Consider the following 16,999-nt stretch of genomic DNA (forward strand, 5'->3'; position numbering starts at 1 on the left):
TTGAAGTTCATTGCTTTGTAGATGAGCAAGGGCACCACTTCCTTGCTCTTTCTCAGTGTGAAAAAAAGGAACCCATTTTGTTTACTGGTGGTGACATTTCTTTTCAGTATTTCTTGAGATTTGGCTCGTGATGGAGCAGTTCAAGTATGACAGGGACTCAGAGGCAGAGACCCACATCCTTAGCGTCGCTCAGCGAAATCCTGAGATGGTCGGGCAGGTCATAGGTGCCAGTCCATGCAAAGTAAAGCATCCCTGTCTATCCAGAGCCTATAAAACTTGCAGAGGCTCTTACCTGCTGTGGTCCTTTAAGTTAAGCTACCCATCCAGAGCTGAGCAAGGAAAGGTTGGGAGGTTTTTATATGAAGAGGAAATGCTATTTCATTTCATCCGTCCTTAATAACTGGTTGGATTTTTGCCACAAGAGAAGCCTGGAATTTTCCCTTTTATACCCACTTGTGCTGAATGGCACAACACTGTCACACATCTGAAATAGCGAGATACTTTTGGAAATTCTGTGTCACAGGCTATCCCTATTGACTTTCAAGTGAGATCTGGCTTTTAAGCAGTTAAAGCGTTTTGGATTTTGTTTCTTGTGCTTTAAGCGCAAAGGCAGCCTGTGGTAGATGCTAGAGGCAACCAGCTTGCTTGGCATCACTAACATACTTGACCAAATACCGCTGCCATCCAAGAAGATACCAGGCCACTGCTTCGCAGGTCTTCTGCCCTATTTTGGATGAGCTGATCCCACATCTTTCCAACCCAGCAAGAAATGAGCCTTTGCTACTTTACATGAACTATAGGCATGCTGCTCCTAGCATGTCTTCATATGAGGGTAGCTTCTGTTGGCGTTACAACACTGACCATGCAAGTGAGCAGCAAGAGCCGTCTGCACGTGGGGCAGTGAGGACAAAGTAGGGTAGAAAGGGGTGAGGGATATAAGCCTTTCTGCAGTGCCCTTTTTCTTATGGCTCTGCAAATATCTGCCTTGCACATAATCACAGACGAACGATCTCCTATATTAAGATGATGGGATAGGATGTCCCCCTGAAGTGAGCAAGCTAATTTGCTTTAATTGCAGAAGTGAGGGATTTCGGTTGCTTTGCAATCATTACTACCATTTTCATTCAAAAATGAAAAGTTAAGAGGCATCAGATACAGACAAAGATTTGTCTGAGATCATTTCATTAAAAAAGAAACAAAACAAACAAAAAACACCACAAAAAAACCCCACCAACCATAAGAAATAATAAAAACCCTCAAAAATTAAAACCCCTAAACTAATTCTTTGCATGCCAGGCCTGGTATTTAAAGTCAGATTTTTGTGTTAAAATCAAGTGAAATTAAAAAACCCTAAGTGTTCATATTTCTACCTCTTTCACAACTTGTAAATGAATGATCAAAATCATGTTACTCAAAAATTGTTAATGTCTGTTAAACTATATGTGGATGTTGTGTAAAGGCCTGTATTACACACCACTCTGTATCAGAGTAGCTGATCCATTAATAGGAAAATGATTTCAAATGAAGGAAATGCCAGTGATTTTAATAAGAGATGTTTCATACAAAAGATTGTGGAAGAAAAATAAATACATGTGATTTTTAAATATTTTTTTTTTAAAGTGGAAGTTTTTATACAAGCTTTAATTAGATTTTGGCGGAATACATTATTTTAATGCTTTTTCATTAATGAAGACTGCTCATTGTTTTGGTTGTACAGTAAAAAGAAGAAAAAATGTAATCTTGGATTCTATTTAAAGAGCAGCCGATGCATTAAAAAACTATTAAAGATACTGCAGTCATTGGCAGAAAGATTTTGCATGAGAAAAGAACGCAGAATCCATCAAGGAAGCATCAAGTAATTTCAGACTAGGATGGATGATAACATCTCTGGAGTTACATGTTGTTTGAAACATGGCGTGTGAGAAACGGCGGTGTTGCTGAGGTTCCTGACCCCAGCTCCACTTTCACGCCTTGGAAGCCAGCGGCCCTTTTGCCCCTGGTTTCAGTGGAGTAAGGTCACGTCCCCAGAGACCTGGCTGCAATCCAGAATGAGCTGGCGGGCCTGCCAGCTCCAGGAGATCGATGGGCTCTGCAGGTCCCTCAGCCGCAAGTGGGCATGGGGCAGGGTTTTGGTGGGGCTGGAGTCACTGGGGCTGCGGTGGAGACGTGCTTTGTCCCCTGTGCCAGCCCGAGCCAGGGAACTGAGCGAGTGTCCGTGTAGCTCTCTGTGGTGGAGCTGGAGGAGAAAATATCCCTGAGAAAACACAGCTGGGAGAGGGTGGCCTCCTCTCGTCAACGCTCAGGGCAGCACTGTGGCCAAATTCCCTTTCCTCACTGCTTTCCTCAGCCCCATCCCGTCAATCAGGAGTTCTCCAGCCGCCGTCTTGCCTTGCTGCCATGCATTTGGTTGACCTGGGGTAGGGGAATACAGCCCTCCTTCCCCAGTGTGCGCAATTAGTTGTTGGACCTGATGGCATGATTTCCTGGAGGCAGGACGATGATTTCAGCATCTGCAGATGCCGGATGTTATCAGTCTGTCCTGTGTCTATGCTGCTCGTGCATCAAGCTGTGCAAGGGGAGGTTTAGATTGGATATTAGGAAAAAAATTCTACGCTGAAAGGGTCATCAAACATTGGAACAGACAGCCCAGGGAAGTGGTGGAATCGCCATCCCTGGGGGTATTTAAAAGACAGGTAGACGTGGTGCTTAGCGACATGGTTTAGTGATGGGTTTTGTCAGTGTTGGGTTGATGGTTGGACTCGATGATCTGAAAGGGCGCTTCCAACCTAGGTGATTCTATGATTCTGTGATCAAACACTCCAGATCCAGGATGGGGCTGTCTGGTGTTTACCTTTGCTTGCAGGTCGTCCCACCATCTCGATGGAAATGTGTATGATTTAGTAACACAGGCAAGGGCTCGTAACTTGTTTGGGTTTTGAAAACCAAATTATTTGTCAGCTCTTCAAAGGCCAATTCAAATTCATTCCAAATTTTATTTGCTTAAAGCCACGATGCTTACTGCTGGAAAAATGAAATACAAATAGCCGTAAGTTACTCTGTTTCAGATGGGTAAATGTCATACAGAGAATGAAGGGATTTTTTTAACTAGGTTTAAGTGAAACAGAGTCTTTATTTAGTGTCATGTTTTTATTTAAAAGCATTTATTTAAAGTTCTAAAAAACAAAGAATTCAATAAAGCAAGACAGGTGCAACTGCAAATGATTAATGATATAATTCTCAGTACTTTATAAAGTGTCTAACGCTGAAGAGATTTATACAGTGCAGAATGGCAATTGTGCTTTGATGGAAGGAATAGGTAATCAATACCTGCAAGCTTAGAAAAAGTGTTCTATTTCCTCCTCTAATGATATAGGGTTTTTTGCAAGGCAAGGATGTCTGGAGCATGAGACACTTGGAAGAAGAATTAATTTGAAATCTGTAGTGGAAGATCAGTTTCAATTAAAACTGCACTTGAATGTCCATAGAAAAAAGCAGGCAGTTAGGCTTAAACCTTCTGATGGCTATCAGGGAGTAAATGAATCCCACTGCACTATTCTTGATTACATTTTATAGGTTGTTGAGCTTATTTTTTTCTGGGTAGGGGATATAATTTATTTACTTCGGTCTCAAACTCAAAAATACACATTTGCTTCTCAGCCCCCTTGCTCCGCTTCGCCTTTTCACGCTAATTGTTAAAGCTGGGATGGCCCCAATCCTGCCCAGCTGGGAATGGAGACGTTGGGGTCACGGCCTCTATTTCTGTCTCGAATCGCTGCCATAATGGTGTAGGTCATATTGCATGTAACAATTTGCATATCAAAAACTTCTGAAAGAAATTAATGGAAAACCTAGCCGTTTATAAAATCCTCTGCTGATTTTAACTAGCAGGTCTTGAACCTCTAAATCAGAGTTTAGCCTTACGCCTGTAATTTGGGATGTCAGGACTCGGAGTCACTGCACCAGCACTAAGTCGGGGTTTTGAATTGCTGAGAGAGTTTCATTGCATTAGGTTTTTCTTTAGTAATTCAGCACCAACATGGAAACATTTTGTGCATAAAAACTAATACTATTACATGAAGACAGCAGATACTGCTAGGATTTTTTTTGGTAAATTATAGATTTAGAACCAAGTGAAACTGCTGTATTTATAGAAAGAGATGTATTGCTATTAAAGTAATCCAATCAAGTTTAATTTTAAAAAAGCAGATCTGATGTTTTGTTTTTTTAAATGATACAAAGCTATACGAGCCTCTAAAGGTCTGTGAAAAACTACGTTTCAGTGAGAGTCAGTCCAGGTACCTAAGTCACTTGAGGTTTTGATTCAACATGGTGGTTTGTTTACCCTTATGGCTTATTTTATTCATTTTGACAAGACAGTTTTCACTGCAGATTAGTTGAGAACTGGCTATACTTTAAAAAAAACCAAACACACACACAAAAAACCAAAAAACCAACAACAACAACAAAAAAACCCAAAACAAACAAAAAAAAACCCCCAAACCCCAAGAAAGTCTTTGTGACAGGATGGATGGAAGGAACCCTACAGTCCTTGTTAAGATGAATCCGCCTATTCAAAAAAAAAAAAATCTCCCCATTGACTGAAGGGTCACCAAAATACTAAGAAAAGAAAAATTTGAGTGCACAGCTCCTTTTGAATGCACAGCTGAAACCACTGCGATAGCCTCTCTGAGCAGAGTGCTTTTGAAAAGCTCACCCCATGTTTATAACAAAGCCAAAAAACGAGAGCTGGCAGGTTTGATGATTATGTGTAGTACTAAACTTTTTAAAGCAAATTCCCAAATTTCATGGAGTAAATGCAAGGTTATATGAAAAGTAAATCTGAATTGCCAATTAATTCACTGCAAACCAATTACCAAGAGCATCCTGAATCAGGAAAAATATCCGTGTATTGAGTGAAACTCATCTGGTTTTCCCCATGTAGGGTTTTTAATAATTCTGTTCTCCTTGGCCGTGGTACATTGGGAAATTAACTGGAAGTGGCTTTTGCTGACAATACAAGTTGAACCATGAGATAAATGAAAATGATTTTTTTAACCTGGGCAGATGATGTAAATGATTTTTAAAGGATGTTGTGATTTTGCCTAATTGTAGTTGAAAGTAAAACACTTTCTTGTTGTTGTTTTGGTTACCGTTCAGCATTTGTGTGTGATGAGTACAGCACAAAATCTGACTATTGATTAAGTGTCCTGCGCTAGCCCATGGGAAGGTGGGAAGAAAGCATTTTGCAGCTAGACAGATTAAAACCCAGGGGCCAAAGAAACTGGCCTTCACAACTGCCGGGTTTGGATGGCACTAATTGAATTTACGTATGCTTCTCAGATGCAAGGGTAATAAATGCATATTGGCACATCATTTACTGCTGGCTGCCTCTCGAAGAGACATGCTGACTGTGTAGTTTGGAGGTACGATACAGGTGTGACATCAGGGGGCTCAGGAGAGCAGAGTTCAACTCTAGGTTGCAACTTGGGTTTTGGTAGATGAGCTCGGGCAAATCGCTTCCCTTCTCAGGCCATCGATTCCCCTGTCTTTACATGAGGGTAAAGATCAGGGATGCTGATCCCTGCTGTAAAACACTTCAAGAAATGTGAGTGAAAAGTGCTTTAGAAGAACTCTGTGCTGTTATTTCGGGAGCTTAAGCCACTGTTTGCACTCATAAGAAGATAATCTCTTAGTCTCTGTTAATACAATTTAAGAATTGGAGAGGGAGGTCACAAGAAAAATTTGAAATTCACTGGAGATCCTCCTGTGTGTGCTGCCCGAGGGTCCCTGGTGTTACATTGCATCTGGGGCTGGGATGCAGTGGGTATGACAAGGTCTTTGCCTGAAACTTTTTATTTTTATGTATCAGTTTTATTGGCTGTTCATGCTGGGGACCCTCACAGAATGGGCAGGGTGAGTCAGGGCCATAGCAAACAACCTCTGGCAGATTTAGCGGTGGTTTGTGATACTGCCTCTTGCAGCTCCACTGCTACACCGTAAGACACTGCTGCTCTCCTCCTCCCAGCAGCAGTGCCGGTGCAATCCTGTCACCGAATTTAGTTAAACAATTTGGGGGTTGAGGACTCATTAATACACCAAAAAGTGATCTGGAGCTGGTGAAAGCTCCGGAACGGGAGCAGGATGCGCTCCTCCTCCTGTGCTTTGTGGGTTGGGTGGACAGACGTGCTGGGGACAGAGGCTGCTGGTGTCATTTCTCTTTGCAGCTGTACCATGCTCTTCTACTGACTTTGTGAGATACATGGCTAGTGATGCGCTCACAAATTACAGAACCCTATATTGCTTTCCAGAACTTAAACTCCTCCCTGTAATTTTTTTAAATCAAAAAAGAGAGGAGAGGGCTCTTGAGGGGAGGAGAGGTGACAGTGTTTGGCTCTGTGTCTGCTTGTGGCTACTTGTCAGGTAATACGGATGGCTCTGACGTGCCTGGGTACAGACGCACAAGCAAGACACTGCCCGTCAGTCCTTGGAGCTTCTTGTTTACTGCTAATATTTGACTTGACTTGTTTGGAGAGAGAAGTTTACATCAGGTGAGAAGAGGCTGTGCTAATAAGGAAAACAGGAAACTCATGTAAGAGCAGCAGCAAAAGAAAGCGACAGTATTTTCCTGACAGGTCGTTGTCCTCTCTACCTCTTCCACCCAGAGTCTTTTTTTCAGGTTTTTTCCTTCGTTGTTTTCTTCAAAAATACTAATATATGTTTAGCTTAGTTCTTTATTTTCATAATTTCTGGCTGCAAAACCTCCAAAAGAAAGGTCATTAATAAATATCATATTATCTAGCAGAGTATTACACAACCACAAGGTAATGGATAACTGGTACATTATTCGTCTTATGTGAAAAGGTAAATGATATACCAATATATTAAGGCTGAAGCTTTAGGAAAGTTCCTGTAACACAATGCTAATTCATAACATACGCACTAGGGAACTTGGGAATTGCAGATAGTTTTATAGAATAGTAATTATAAAAAAAAAGGCCATTGTTCATTACTGCTAGAGGCAAAGTTGGGAGTACTGCGCAAAGCTAATGGATTTCAATCTTACCCTAAGTTTACAAGTTTTAACCTCTTTCAAATGCTGGAAGCGTAACTGTGGTGGAGATACCTGGGGAGCTTAAGTGCTTCATCCACTTGCTTAAGAGTTACGTGGAACTACTGAGCCACCGGAATGTTAATTGGCATTGGTATTTTTTAACAGGTACCTACGGTCCCGAGCACTGGGTGACTTCCAGCGAGAAGTGTGGAGGGTCTCACCAGTCTCCCATAGACATCATAGACCATCAGGCGCACGTTGGAGATGAATATCAAGAACTGCAGCTTGATGGTTTTGACAATGAATCTTCGAACAAGACTTGGATGAAAAACACAGGAAAAACGGGTATGTTCTTTTCTGTTTGTCTCCGTAGCCTGCCTGCAGTCAATTAAAAATTCAAGCCATGTTCCACCCTCCTCCTTTTTCATTGTTCTGTTGTTTGGGTTTTGCTGCTTTTTTTTTTTTTCCAAATATATTTTTCCAGCAGCAGCCACCTATCTCTGCCTCTGCATTCTGTGCAAGGCTAGTTCTGCAGATTGGTTTTAAGGTGGTTTTTTTTTTTAAGGGAATTTTTTTTTTCTTTTAGGTTTTCAGTATAAAATAATTCTCATGGTAGTCAGTTCTTCCTCAGAATAAAAAGCTGTATAAGTGTTTCAAGGTGTAACCTTGAATTATCAGCTTTGGGAGGCTGTAACATCTAATCCAAAAGAACGCTGAGACGCAAGGCTCAGACTTTTGTAGGAAACGGGAAGTCTTAGAAATTGGAAGGTTTTAGAGAAGAAAGAGCAGTAACTGCTCAGAGTAGTGGGCGCTTATTAATGTGTTTCTGATATGATTATAGCGCTGTGTTCTTCACTGAACTGAATCCTCTTCTGCTCTGTCTGTTCTGGCTTTTAGAGAAAAGAACAGTCAGAGTACTGCTTATTTTTACCAAAACAGTTCACCAAAAGGTCAAGGTTGATTTATATGCAAAGACGCATGCATTTGATTACTATTTAATTCTAAAAATGTAAAAAGCAGAAATTATAAGGCCACCCTCTTCATTTGACAAGGTCACATATTTTTATGGAATTGGATTAAACCACTAATTAATTCAATTTTATTTATTGGAAGTATATTTTTATCTTTATTAACATTCGACGTGCATCTCTAGTGCTTTATGTAACGTGTCCCTAGTCGCAGGTCTGCTGGCAAAACCCAGGGCATGTACCTGCTCCAGGAGTCTGCAACACAGCTGGGCACGGATAGAGGTGACCTCGGACACAGCCACCGCAGCCAGGGGACTTTGGATCTGAGCCACAACCTGGAGTCCGAGCAAGCACTTCAGATCCCGTTCCAGCGATTCGGGATCTTAGCAGGAGTTGAGAGTTATTGCCCCTCAGATGAGATGGAGTGACAGGCTGTGATCCTGTTTGCTTTCACCGCAAAGCAAATCCAGTTCATGTAAACCACCACCAAGCACAGCTCGGGTTTTTGATGCATTACTGAGGGGATTTTTCCAGCTTCACTAAGAAATGCTCCTGTTTGCTTTGAAATCCTGGCTTTGTTGCCCTTTGTAGCAGCGTGAGTTTCAGGCAAGGCTGAATGCCATGGAAATTTGGTGCTTAATTAGTCTATTCATGTTATGCACCCTGCCCTTTTGGTCACAGAGGGGTGTTTGTAGTAACCAGCAATAAACGTAATTAGAAATACCACGAAAAAGTGATTCTTCTAAGAAAGCCGCTAATGCTATCCCGTATGTGTAATAGGAACATATTGCTGCACATATAATAGGAAACCATGTTGAACCGAAACGTGCCAGCAAATTTTCCAGTCTCCACGCAGTTGGCAATGAAAGCTGTATCTTCAGTCTCCTCTGCTGGGTGATTTTAGCACTGCTGCTATATTTGATTTCCTCACCCATTGGGGTATGGATTTTTGCTGACAAGTTATTGCTTCGCAGAGCAACACTAACTGTCACTTTTCTTGGTAACTTACGGCCTTTTACTGGTAACGTGAAGACTCTTTTTGCCTTGCTGTCATCCCCGATTTCTTCTGCCGAGCCCTTAACTCCTCCCTTATTTTATCAAGTCCCGTTCCTTTGCTTGGTTTTCTGACCTTTTGAAGAAACTTGCCTGGGATTAATTTTTAAGGGTGGCAAGTTGGTAGAGCAGCAAACCAAGTCGGATGTTTTGGCTTGTGGGCAGAACACAGAGGCAGGTTGTGCCATAAATTGCGATGCATTTTGGCAGCAGAGTCTTGGAGCAGATGGCCACATGAGACCTTCGTATTGCAGACTGACAGAGGCAGTAAACTAAATATCTGTTTAAGCAATGGTGACGGATGTAGAGGGCATTTCTCAGCAATTAATGACTGGTTAAGAGAGACGGGGGTCCGAGAGAAAAGCCAAAGGCCCTTAACCTTGATGCTCATTAACTGGCAGGAAATGTGTTACTTGGGTTATTGTTATTGCTATTGGACCTAGGAATTTTTTTTAGGATAGAACAATTAGTTATTTTTATGCTCTGAAATGTTAAAAGGTAAAGAGGTTATTGCTCTTTGGATTCGTTGTGCTCTTTCTCGTTTTTTCCCCTCCCCTATATCAGGTAAAGGGCAGACAATGTACAGAAAACAGCGTTTCATTCAGAAAATGGAAATGGATTCATTAAGTCCCTGTCTCTACTAGAGATGCTTTTGTGCATGATTACACTGGCAAAAGCACTAATGTGGGTTTGATTTCATCACCGTAGTAGCTGGCTCCCAAGTGGTAAAGATCACTTGGAGACTGTAAGCACATTTCATAGTTGTCTTTGCATTAGTTGTTTTTGCTTGTGCTACCTTATAATTAAGTGTTAGCTGGTGTCAGCCGGGCCTGAGGCTGATGAGCTTCTTCAAGCTCAACCTGCCCATGGGAAGAGCACCCACAGGAGCAGTACCCGCGCCAGCATTACACAGACGTTGCCACTTTACCCCTTTTTAGGTCACTGAGAACTTCTAAAAACACCTTCCATTTAGAGAAAGCTACTAAAATTTCTGCCAGAGTGTGTTTTTGTTAAGTACGTTTCCTACGTGATGTGCATCACTCTGCCTGGTCCTGACCATCAGAGCTGCTCTGCTAAGGCAGGGGAAGAGCTGCTTTGTATCCAGGTTTATTTTTGATCTCAAGAAGATGACAGACACACAGCTCCATCCCTGATTCTGCAAGTGGCATCACGCGATTGCGATCCTGGTGGCTGTGGACCACCTCCTTTGGTTTTGTAATCTCAATTACATAGTATTTTAAATTAGTGGGCTATGGGGATTGATTCCTTGCTGTGCACTCTACAGAAATCATTGGATAAAAGCAGTGGCTGCCACAGCCCAGTAAGGTGATGTTTGGTTATTCCAGTCCTGAAAGTCACATGGAGGGGGAGGGAAGCTCCCAAATCACTGTCAGTAATGGGATGCTGCTGAGAGAAGGAAGGTGATGGGAACATGTGTTGTACAGCTCAGCAGTGTAAGAAATACTGTAAAATGAACAATTAGATGAACATTTCAGATTGTACATCCTCCTAATTATCCTTTTAATTATTCATCTAAAACAAGTAAAATGACCCCTGACAGAGCCATAAATGATTTAGGAACTATCAAATATTTATCAGATGCAACTGAATCCCCACAGAGGTTTTTAACAGATGCACGCAAATCTGCTTTCCTGTATTTCTCATCCTCTACAATTTTATCTATGGAATTTATAACCAATTGAGTGAGATTTTTATTATTTAAAATACTGCTGAGCTCATTGAGAATTTTTTAAGGGAGGAAGAGAGCAGAGGTGCTTTCAGTCACTTACGTTTCACAGATTCGGCGTAAGACAACAGTGGCCACCAGTAGTACCCTGGCTGACACAGGCAGTATCCTGTAGCCAGTCCTGCACCGCCCGCCTTCCTACACAAACACTTGGGTACAAAGGGAGTGCTGAGAGAACCAGAAATCTGGAAGAAAAATAGCCCTGCAGTGTCACTGGCACAATTTAGAAATATCTGAACATCTCGTGCAACTTAACATGTAGGTGGTTTTAACATAAACAATTTAAAGTTGAGATATTTCTAAATTGCACCCGAGATGAGGCTGCTGTAGCCAACGGTCTGCGCTCACGGGAGGGCAGCCCTGGCGCGGCAGAAAGCCTTAGCCTGCAGCGGAGCCTGCCACTGAGTCACCAACAGAGGAATAACTTTTATTTCACAACTAGCCCTTTTTGTTTTTTCAGCAGTGAATAAAATCCTCCCTCTTACATAATAAAATTGGATTTATATTAATGTTCCCATTGTGATGACATAGTTGGCTTGAGAACACAGAGAAATCCTTGTGGGTTATGCTATTCCCATTTAAAAAAATAAAATTAAAAAAAAAAAAAAAAAACAACCAAAAACTTTAATCACAGGATTCTGGGCATAGCAAACAGTGCAATGGTTTTACAAGAAAAAATATCTAATTTTAGTTCTGTTTTTAAGCAACAGTTTTGTAAGCGATGAGAAGAAAGGATTTTGTAAGGAGTAAATTTTAGGAATCGTGCATATTAAAAATGGGAGATGCTAGAAAGGCAGGTGATCTTGTAGTGAGAGCAGCAGACAGGAATTTTTGGAAAGATGGATTTGGTTCTTAGCTGGACCTTAGACCTCCTCTGTAACATGTACTAGCTTCTACCGTGTGGTTTTGCCCTCTATTTGGACTTACAGCTTTTATTGTTACATAAAATACAAAGGTTTTTGGAAATGAAAAGAAAATACAGAGAAGATCCTTTTGACCTTTATTGAATCACATAGTAATAATGTCAGAGTTACTGTAATAAAAACCAAGCTTTTACGGAGGACTTCTCATGAGTGGGTCTCAAAAATGTTATTGTCGCTCTCCCCATTTTACAGAAAGGAGGAGCAGGGACATTAAGGAAAGTACGTGCATGTCCAGCAGTAGAGGTGGGACAGGGCACGGAGGTCTGTCCCATCCCGCCCCCCAACAAAACAGAGGAAATCCAACAAGCATAGGATCCATTCTTTTCCTAACTTGTCATCTGCAGACCTGCAGTGGTTTACAGGGCCAAGGAACATGGTCAGCCAGTAGTCCCTGGAACCACATTAAACAAGTTTTGATGGAGTTTACCATTTAAAATTTAATCAAAGTCCAATGAGGAGGGCAAAAAGTCCTTGAGAAATTTGGACTTTGTGGTTTTCTGTAGTCTATGTAACTTCATAATTACTTCCATAATTAGCCAGCATTACTTGTAGACTCTTTTTTTTTTTTTTTTTTTTTAAAACCAATCCCTGTAAAATGATGACCCGACGTTTTACTTGCATTAGAAGAACTATTCTAATATAATGCAGAAAAAACTGTAAATGCTTCAGAAAAACTGTGCTAAGATCATCCTTCTCCTTGTTCTGTGTGTGCAGTTGCTATCCTGCTGAAGGACGATTATTTTGTCAGTGGTGCTGGGTTGCCGGGCAGATTCAAGGCAGAGAAAGTGGAGTTTCACTGGGGTCAAAGCAACGGATCAGCTGGCTCTGAGCACAGCATCAATGGCAAGAGGTTCCCTGTTGAGGTGAGTGGAAAGACATGCGCTTATGTTCTTGAAAAAAGATAAAATCAGAATGTATTGCTGTAGTTTGAGACGACTGTGAAATAGTGCAATGTTTCCTTCAGCGAACATATCACTTTCAAGGCCCTTCCGGCCCTCGCAGCACTCTATCTATCATCTCTTATGTGCTTTTGCAATGTCAGCTCTGAGCTCTGCTTTGCTAGCCTTGCTAGCTCTCACGTCCCATGGGTTAAGTTGCAAACAGCCACTTTTCTGGTTTCTCCCATAAGCTTTCCATGTGTGAGAGGATCTCCTTGCAAATATCTGCAAAGTGACCTCGTTGTCCTCCAAATCTTTTCTTTCCCATGACGCTTACAAACAAAGAGCAGCAGTTTGGGAGCTGCCGTGCCAAGACCGCTGTCTTTGATCAGTATTGCTTGCTTGCACGCGTACGGCCCCGCTCTCTACCTGTATTCAGCTGCGGTCCCTTGCCTTGTACTAACAGGACGTCTACATAGATCTGTGCAAACAGCCCTGCATTTGCTCTGCCTGCACGGGAGCCAGCTGGACCCGAGCCCGCCCTGGCTGCCAGCCGCCCAGCTATGCTGTTGTGCTGCAGCGGGAGCAGGGTACCGGCTCAGGCACAGCACCCTGCGAACGTGGCCCTGTTCAGAGCACGGGGCTTTGAGCTGCAGCGACCAGCTGCAGTTGACCACAAGGACGTGCCTTGAGACGTCAGGGAGGGTCCCGGTGCCGCAGGCAGCTGTGGAGCCTGGTGCGGTTGGGTCTTGGCTTGTGAGCTCTGCGTCGCCGTGTCGGCAGTGCAGTATTTTCTGTGTCAATAGAGTTTGTTGATAGTTTTCAGTTTACGTTCAAGGTTTTGCATGGTGAGATAAAATGGATGTTGTCTGGGATTACCTTTGCCTGTCAGTAAGCAGATAAGCACTTCCAGAGTGTGGCATATGGGCGTGAGCAGGATGCACGGAGCTGGGAGATGCCCCAAAAGCTCGTGGGTGGGTGGGCAGAAATGGTTGTCTTGTGAGCTGGATCTTGCAAGAACTTGATTCAGCCCCCAGCTTGCCATAGTTCCTCATATGTGGCTTTCACAAAGTCATTGTTCAGGAGGTGGGAAGGGGCTTCCAAAGCACAAAGTGAGGTTGTAATATACTCTGATACATGACCAAATCCTTTGATTCTCGCCTCCCTGCTCCAGCTGCACCATCACATGAGAATTAGAAGCCATTTTTTGTCTCCCTGTTCTGAACCTGTACATTGAATGATCTGTGAGGCAGAGATTTTTTATTTTCTTAACTTTTTTACAAGTTTTTCCAACAGCTCTGGCTTGATGTAGCTGTGAATTCTTACAAGGGGCCACCCCTGAGCACATGGAGCAAAGGCCCAAACATTGTTTTGCTGCTCTGTCTCAGTTGGCAATACTGACATTTGTAACCCTATTTTTGGGTGGCAGAAGCAGCACTCAGGAAGTTACAGAGCCAGTCAACTCCTCTTTAAAACTTCAGGGAGTGGAGAGATGCTAAAGGAGCCTGTGTCAGAAATAGTATTTCCACTTCAGAAACTCTTTCTTATGATGCCAAGGCTCTTTGATGCTGACTGGATGAATGGAAGCTATTTTACTTCGGGGAAAAAGCAAATTCCTAAGAAATAATTTTCCTTTCGTTTAAGTATTCTTCATTTTCTTTTTAATTGGCTGAAATACTAATTTTTGCTACTTTAAAGTTGGGGAGGGGGGGAAGGAGACTGCCTTTCTGAATTTAGGTCACTTGTTTATAAATGCTGTGCAAAATAAATTGCTGTATCAGATAGGTTTAGTGTTAATCTTAATAATGAAAATGTAATTTTCCAAATGATTGGTATTCATTGCATTGACATGAACCTCTGTTCTCTGACCTTCGTGGGTATGATGGCATTATCAGGATTCCCACAGCCTTTCCCTTACTGTTTTTTAAAGGAAGAGCAGTTTCCAAACCAAGCCTTTCCCCGTTGTGATGCTACCTACCTCCTGCCCAAGAGTTCCAAATTTCATTCATGTGCTGGAAAGAATTTTCATGGGTGGATTTTGAAGGGTCCAGTAGGTCTAAGGTGATGAAACTTCTTGCCAATACATGCAAAAATAGTCCTCATAGTTGGGACTGGACCTCTCAAACAGTAACTGTACATGGATGCATAGTGTAGCTTTTAATTTGTGATGCTAATTGTAGTTCAGCTTACAACTGTCTGATGCAACCCTAATTGCCTGATGCTGGGAGGTCTGTGCCAGAAATACTGTACTTCATTTGAGAAGTGGCATTTCTAGGAAAGCTGTAGAAAGGAAAAAACAAAATCTTTTCGTACAGAAAGCAAAGCCCAGATCATAGCCCAGGTCATGTGACGTAGGTAAAGCTTTTAAGGAGCCCGCAGGTGTTGGCATTCCAGGTCTGCAGCAGTTACAGTGGGGATGCAGCTGAAAGGAAACATTTTCTCAGTCTAATTGTGCAACCAGATGCGGACTATGCAAAACCCATTAGTTCCAAAGCACATCCCAAGGGAATGCCGATAGATCAGCTTCATCCATAGACTCTGCTCTGTGCACATGAAGTTTAGATGTTTTTTCCTCTGGGAAACAAAGTGCTTGCTGGTAGTCTTTTTTCTTGAAGAGGATGCAGAAACTAATTAGAAATGTCAGATATAATACAGAGCATTATTGTTTGACCATGTTGTTTGGTTTTTATTATTACAACTAATGTGTCAGATGGTAAGGCTGTCTACGTTAATTGGTTTCCTTCATTGAAGCCCATCTGGATCATATTTTTTTGTGATTTATATGTTAAATTAGTTAGTAAGATATATGAGAACATCCTTTTGTTTCCTGCTTTAAAGGCATGTTGGATCAAAGGCGTATTATCTTGCAGTACTTTTACGCATATGTAGCATATTGTGATTCATTTTCAAACCATGGCATACGTAATGGTGTTCTTTCATTATGTGGTCTTGATTGCTTATTTATTGATTACATTTTCCTTGGTGATACTTGAGCCTTATGAAGCCATTATGAGCTTGGCTGTCTCTGAAGTAGCATTCGTGAATGGAGATGACCACGTGCCTCAAACTTTCATCCACAGCGAGGTTCCAGTTCGTGATACCAGGCCTGATCAGCATTGGCTTGAAGTTTCTTTTACCCTCCTTCTTCCCATTTTAGCACAATCATCTTGGGTGAGGCCAGGAACTAGTGCTGCGATGCTGAAGATTAAAGCGATACCATTAGCGTATTGCTGTGTGAGTGGAGTGCGAATCCTAATGAGCATGTGGGCTCTGCGCCAGCTTCGAAAAAGTCTCTCTCCTTTTTCCTTCAAGTTAAGAAAAGTTTTTAACATCACATTCTCTAAATTTTAATGAATTGCTGACTCCTTTGTGTTTTGTTATTGTTCTTCTCCGCTATAATTACTCAGGTTTTTCTTTTTCTTTCTGAAGTCGAAACAGTATAAATGAACATGCAAATGCTAGGAACTATTTAAATGGCTAAGTGACAAAATTAAAATAAAGATGATGAGCTTCCCTCAGGCCAGGAGAGAGCCCAGGTTCCCCTCATTAGAGCCAAGAGGAGTAATTGCAGTGCTTTAATCTCCCGTGTCACTGCGCCGGTTACCAGCCCTGCCTGCGCAGAGCTTGTGGCAGGGAGGGCACGCCGTGTGGGCTGCCTGCGCGCAGGGAAACCCGGCACTTAATATTTCATAGGCGAGCAAAGAGCTGACGTGGCAGTGCTGTGCTGGAGGAGTTCGGTACCAACGTCCTAGCGTAACTGTGATTTTATTTTTTTATTTTTTTTTTAGTTGCTTCGCACTCATTTTTATGCAAAATGCTGATTATTTCTGTGAAGAGCAGAAATCAGAAGAGTGATTTTAATCATGACTGTGTTAATTTGATGTGAGCTTTGGCTGTTTATGAGCTTTCTCTTTAATGGCGCTAATTGTCAGTTATAATGTGAACACCATTATACAGTAATATACAGTAATTTATTTAGTAAATGAGAATCTTATTCCAAGGACCATACTGCAATATGCCATAGAGACCTCATCCCTTTAATCTTACATGAACAAACTTGCAGTGTCTAGGCCAAATTGGTAACAGGAACATCAATTTGGCAATGTGATTTCATACCCACAAGTGCCAACATGCATGTTTTTAGAGATCTCCAGTTCTTCTCCATTAAAAAAAAAAAAAAAAAGGCAAAAAGAAACCTTCAACAAAACCCCACAAACCATCCCAGCAGAAAATGAAGAGCTAACACCCTTTCATGTCAATTAACAAGCTTTTACGTTATGTTGATAGATTCATTTTCCTAAATTATTATTGCAAAACAATCATTTGCATTAACAGTTCTTGTGCTTCTTTAAGCATGTTTCTTAGAAGACTTTCCAGGT

The 16,999-nt window shown here is 41.9% G+C and overlaps 1 protein-coding gene across 3 annotated transcripts in view; it reads left to right on the forward strand.

Annotated features, from left to right (window-relative positions):
- Positions 1-16,999, forward strand: part of PTPRG (protein tyrosine phosphatase receptor type G) — a 415,376-nt gene that overhangs the window by 214,093 nt on the left and 184,284 nt on the right. For all 3 annotated transcript variants that reach the window (XM_074602189.1, XM_074602190.1, XM_074602191.1), the window contains 2 exons: positions 7,217-7,396; positions 12,457-12,605. In XM_074602189.1, coding sequence (XP_074458290.1) covers positions 7,217-7,396; positions 12,457-12,605 — 329 coding nt within the window. The remainder of the gene's footprint in view (positions 1-7,216; positions 7,397-12,456; positions 12,606-16,999) is intronic.

The sequence above is a fragment of the Larus michahellis genome, chromosome 10 (assembly GCF_964199755.1).
Source record: "Larus michahellis chromosome 10, bLarMic1.1, whole genome shotgun sequence".
Taxonomy (NCBI): Eukaryota; Metazoa; Chordata; class Aves; order Charadriiformes; family Laridae; genus Larus; species Larus michahellis.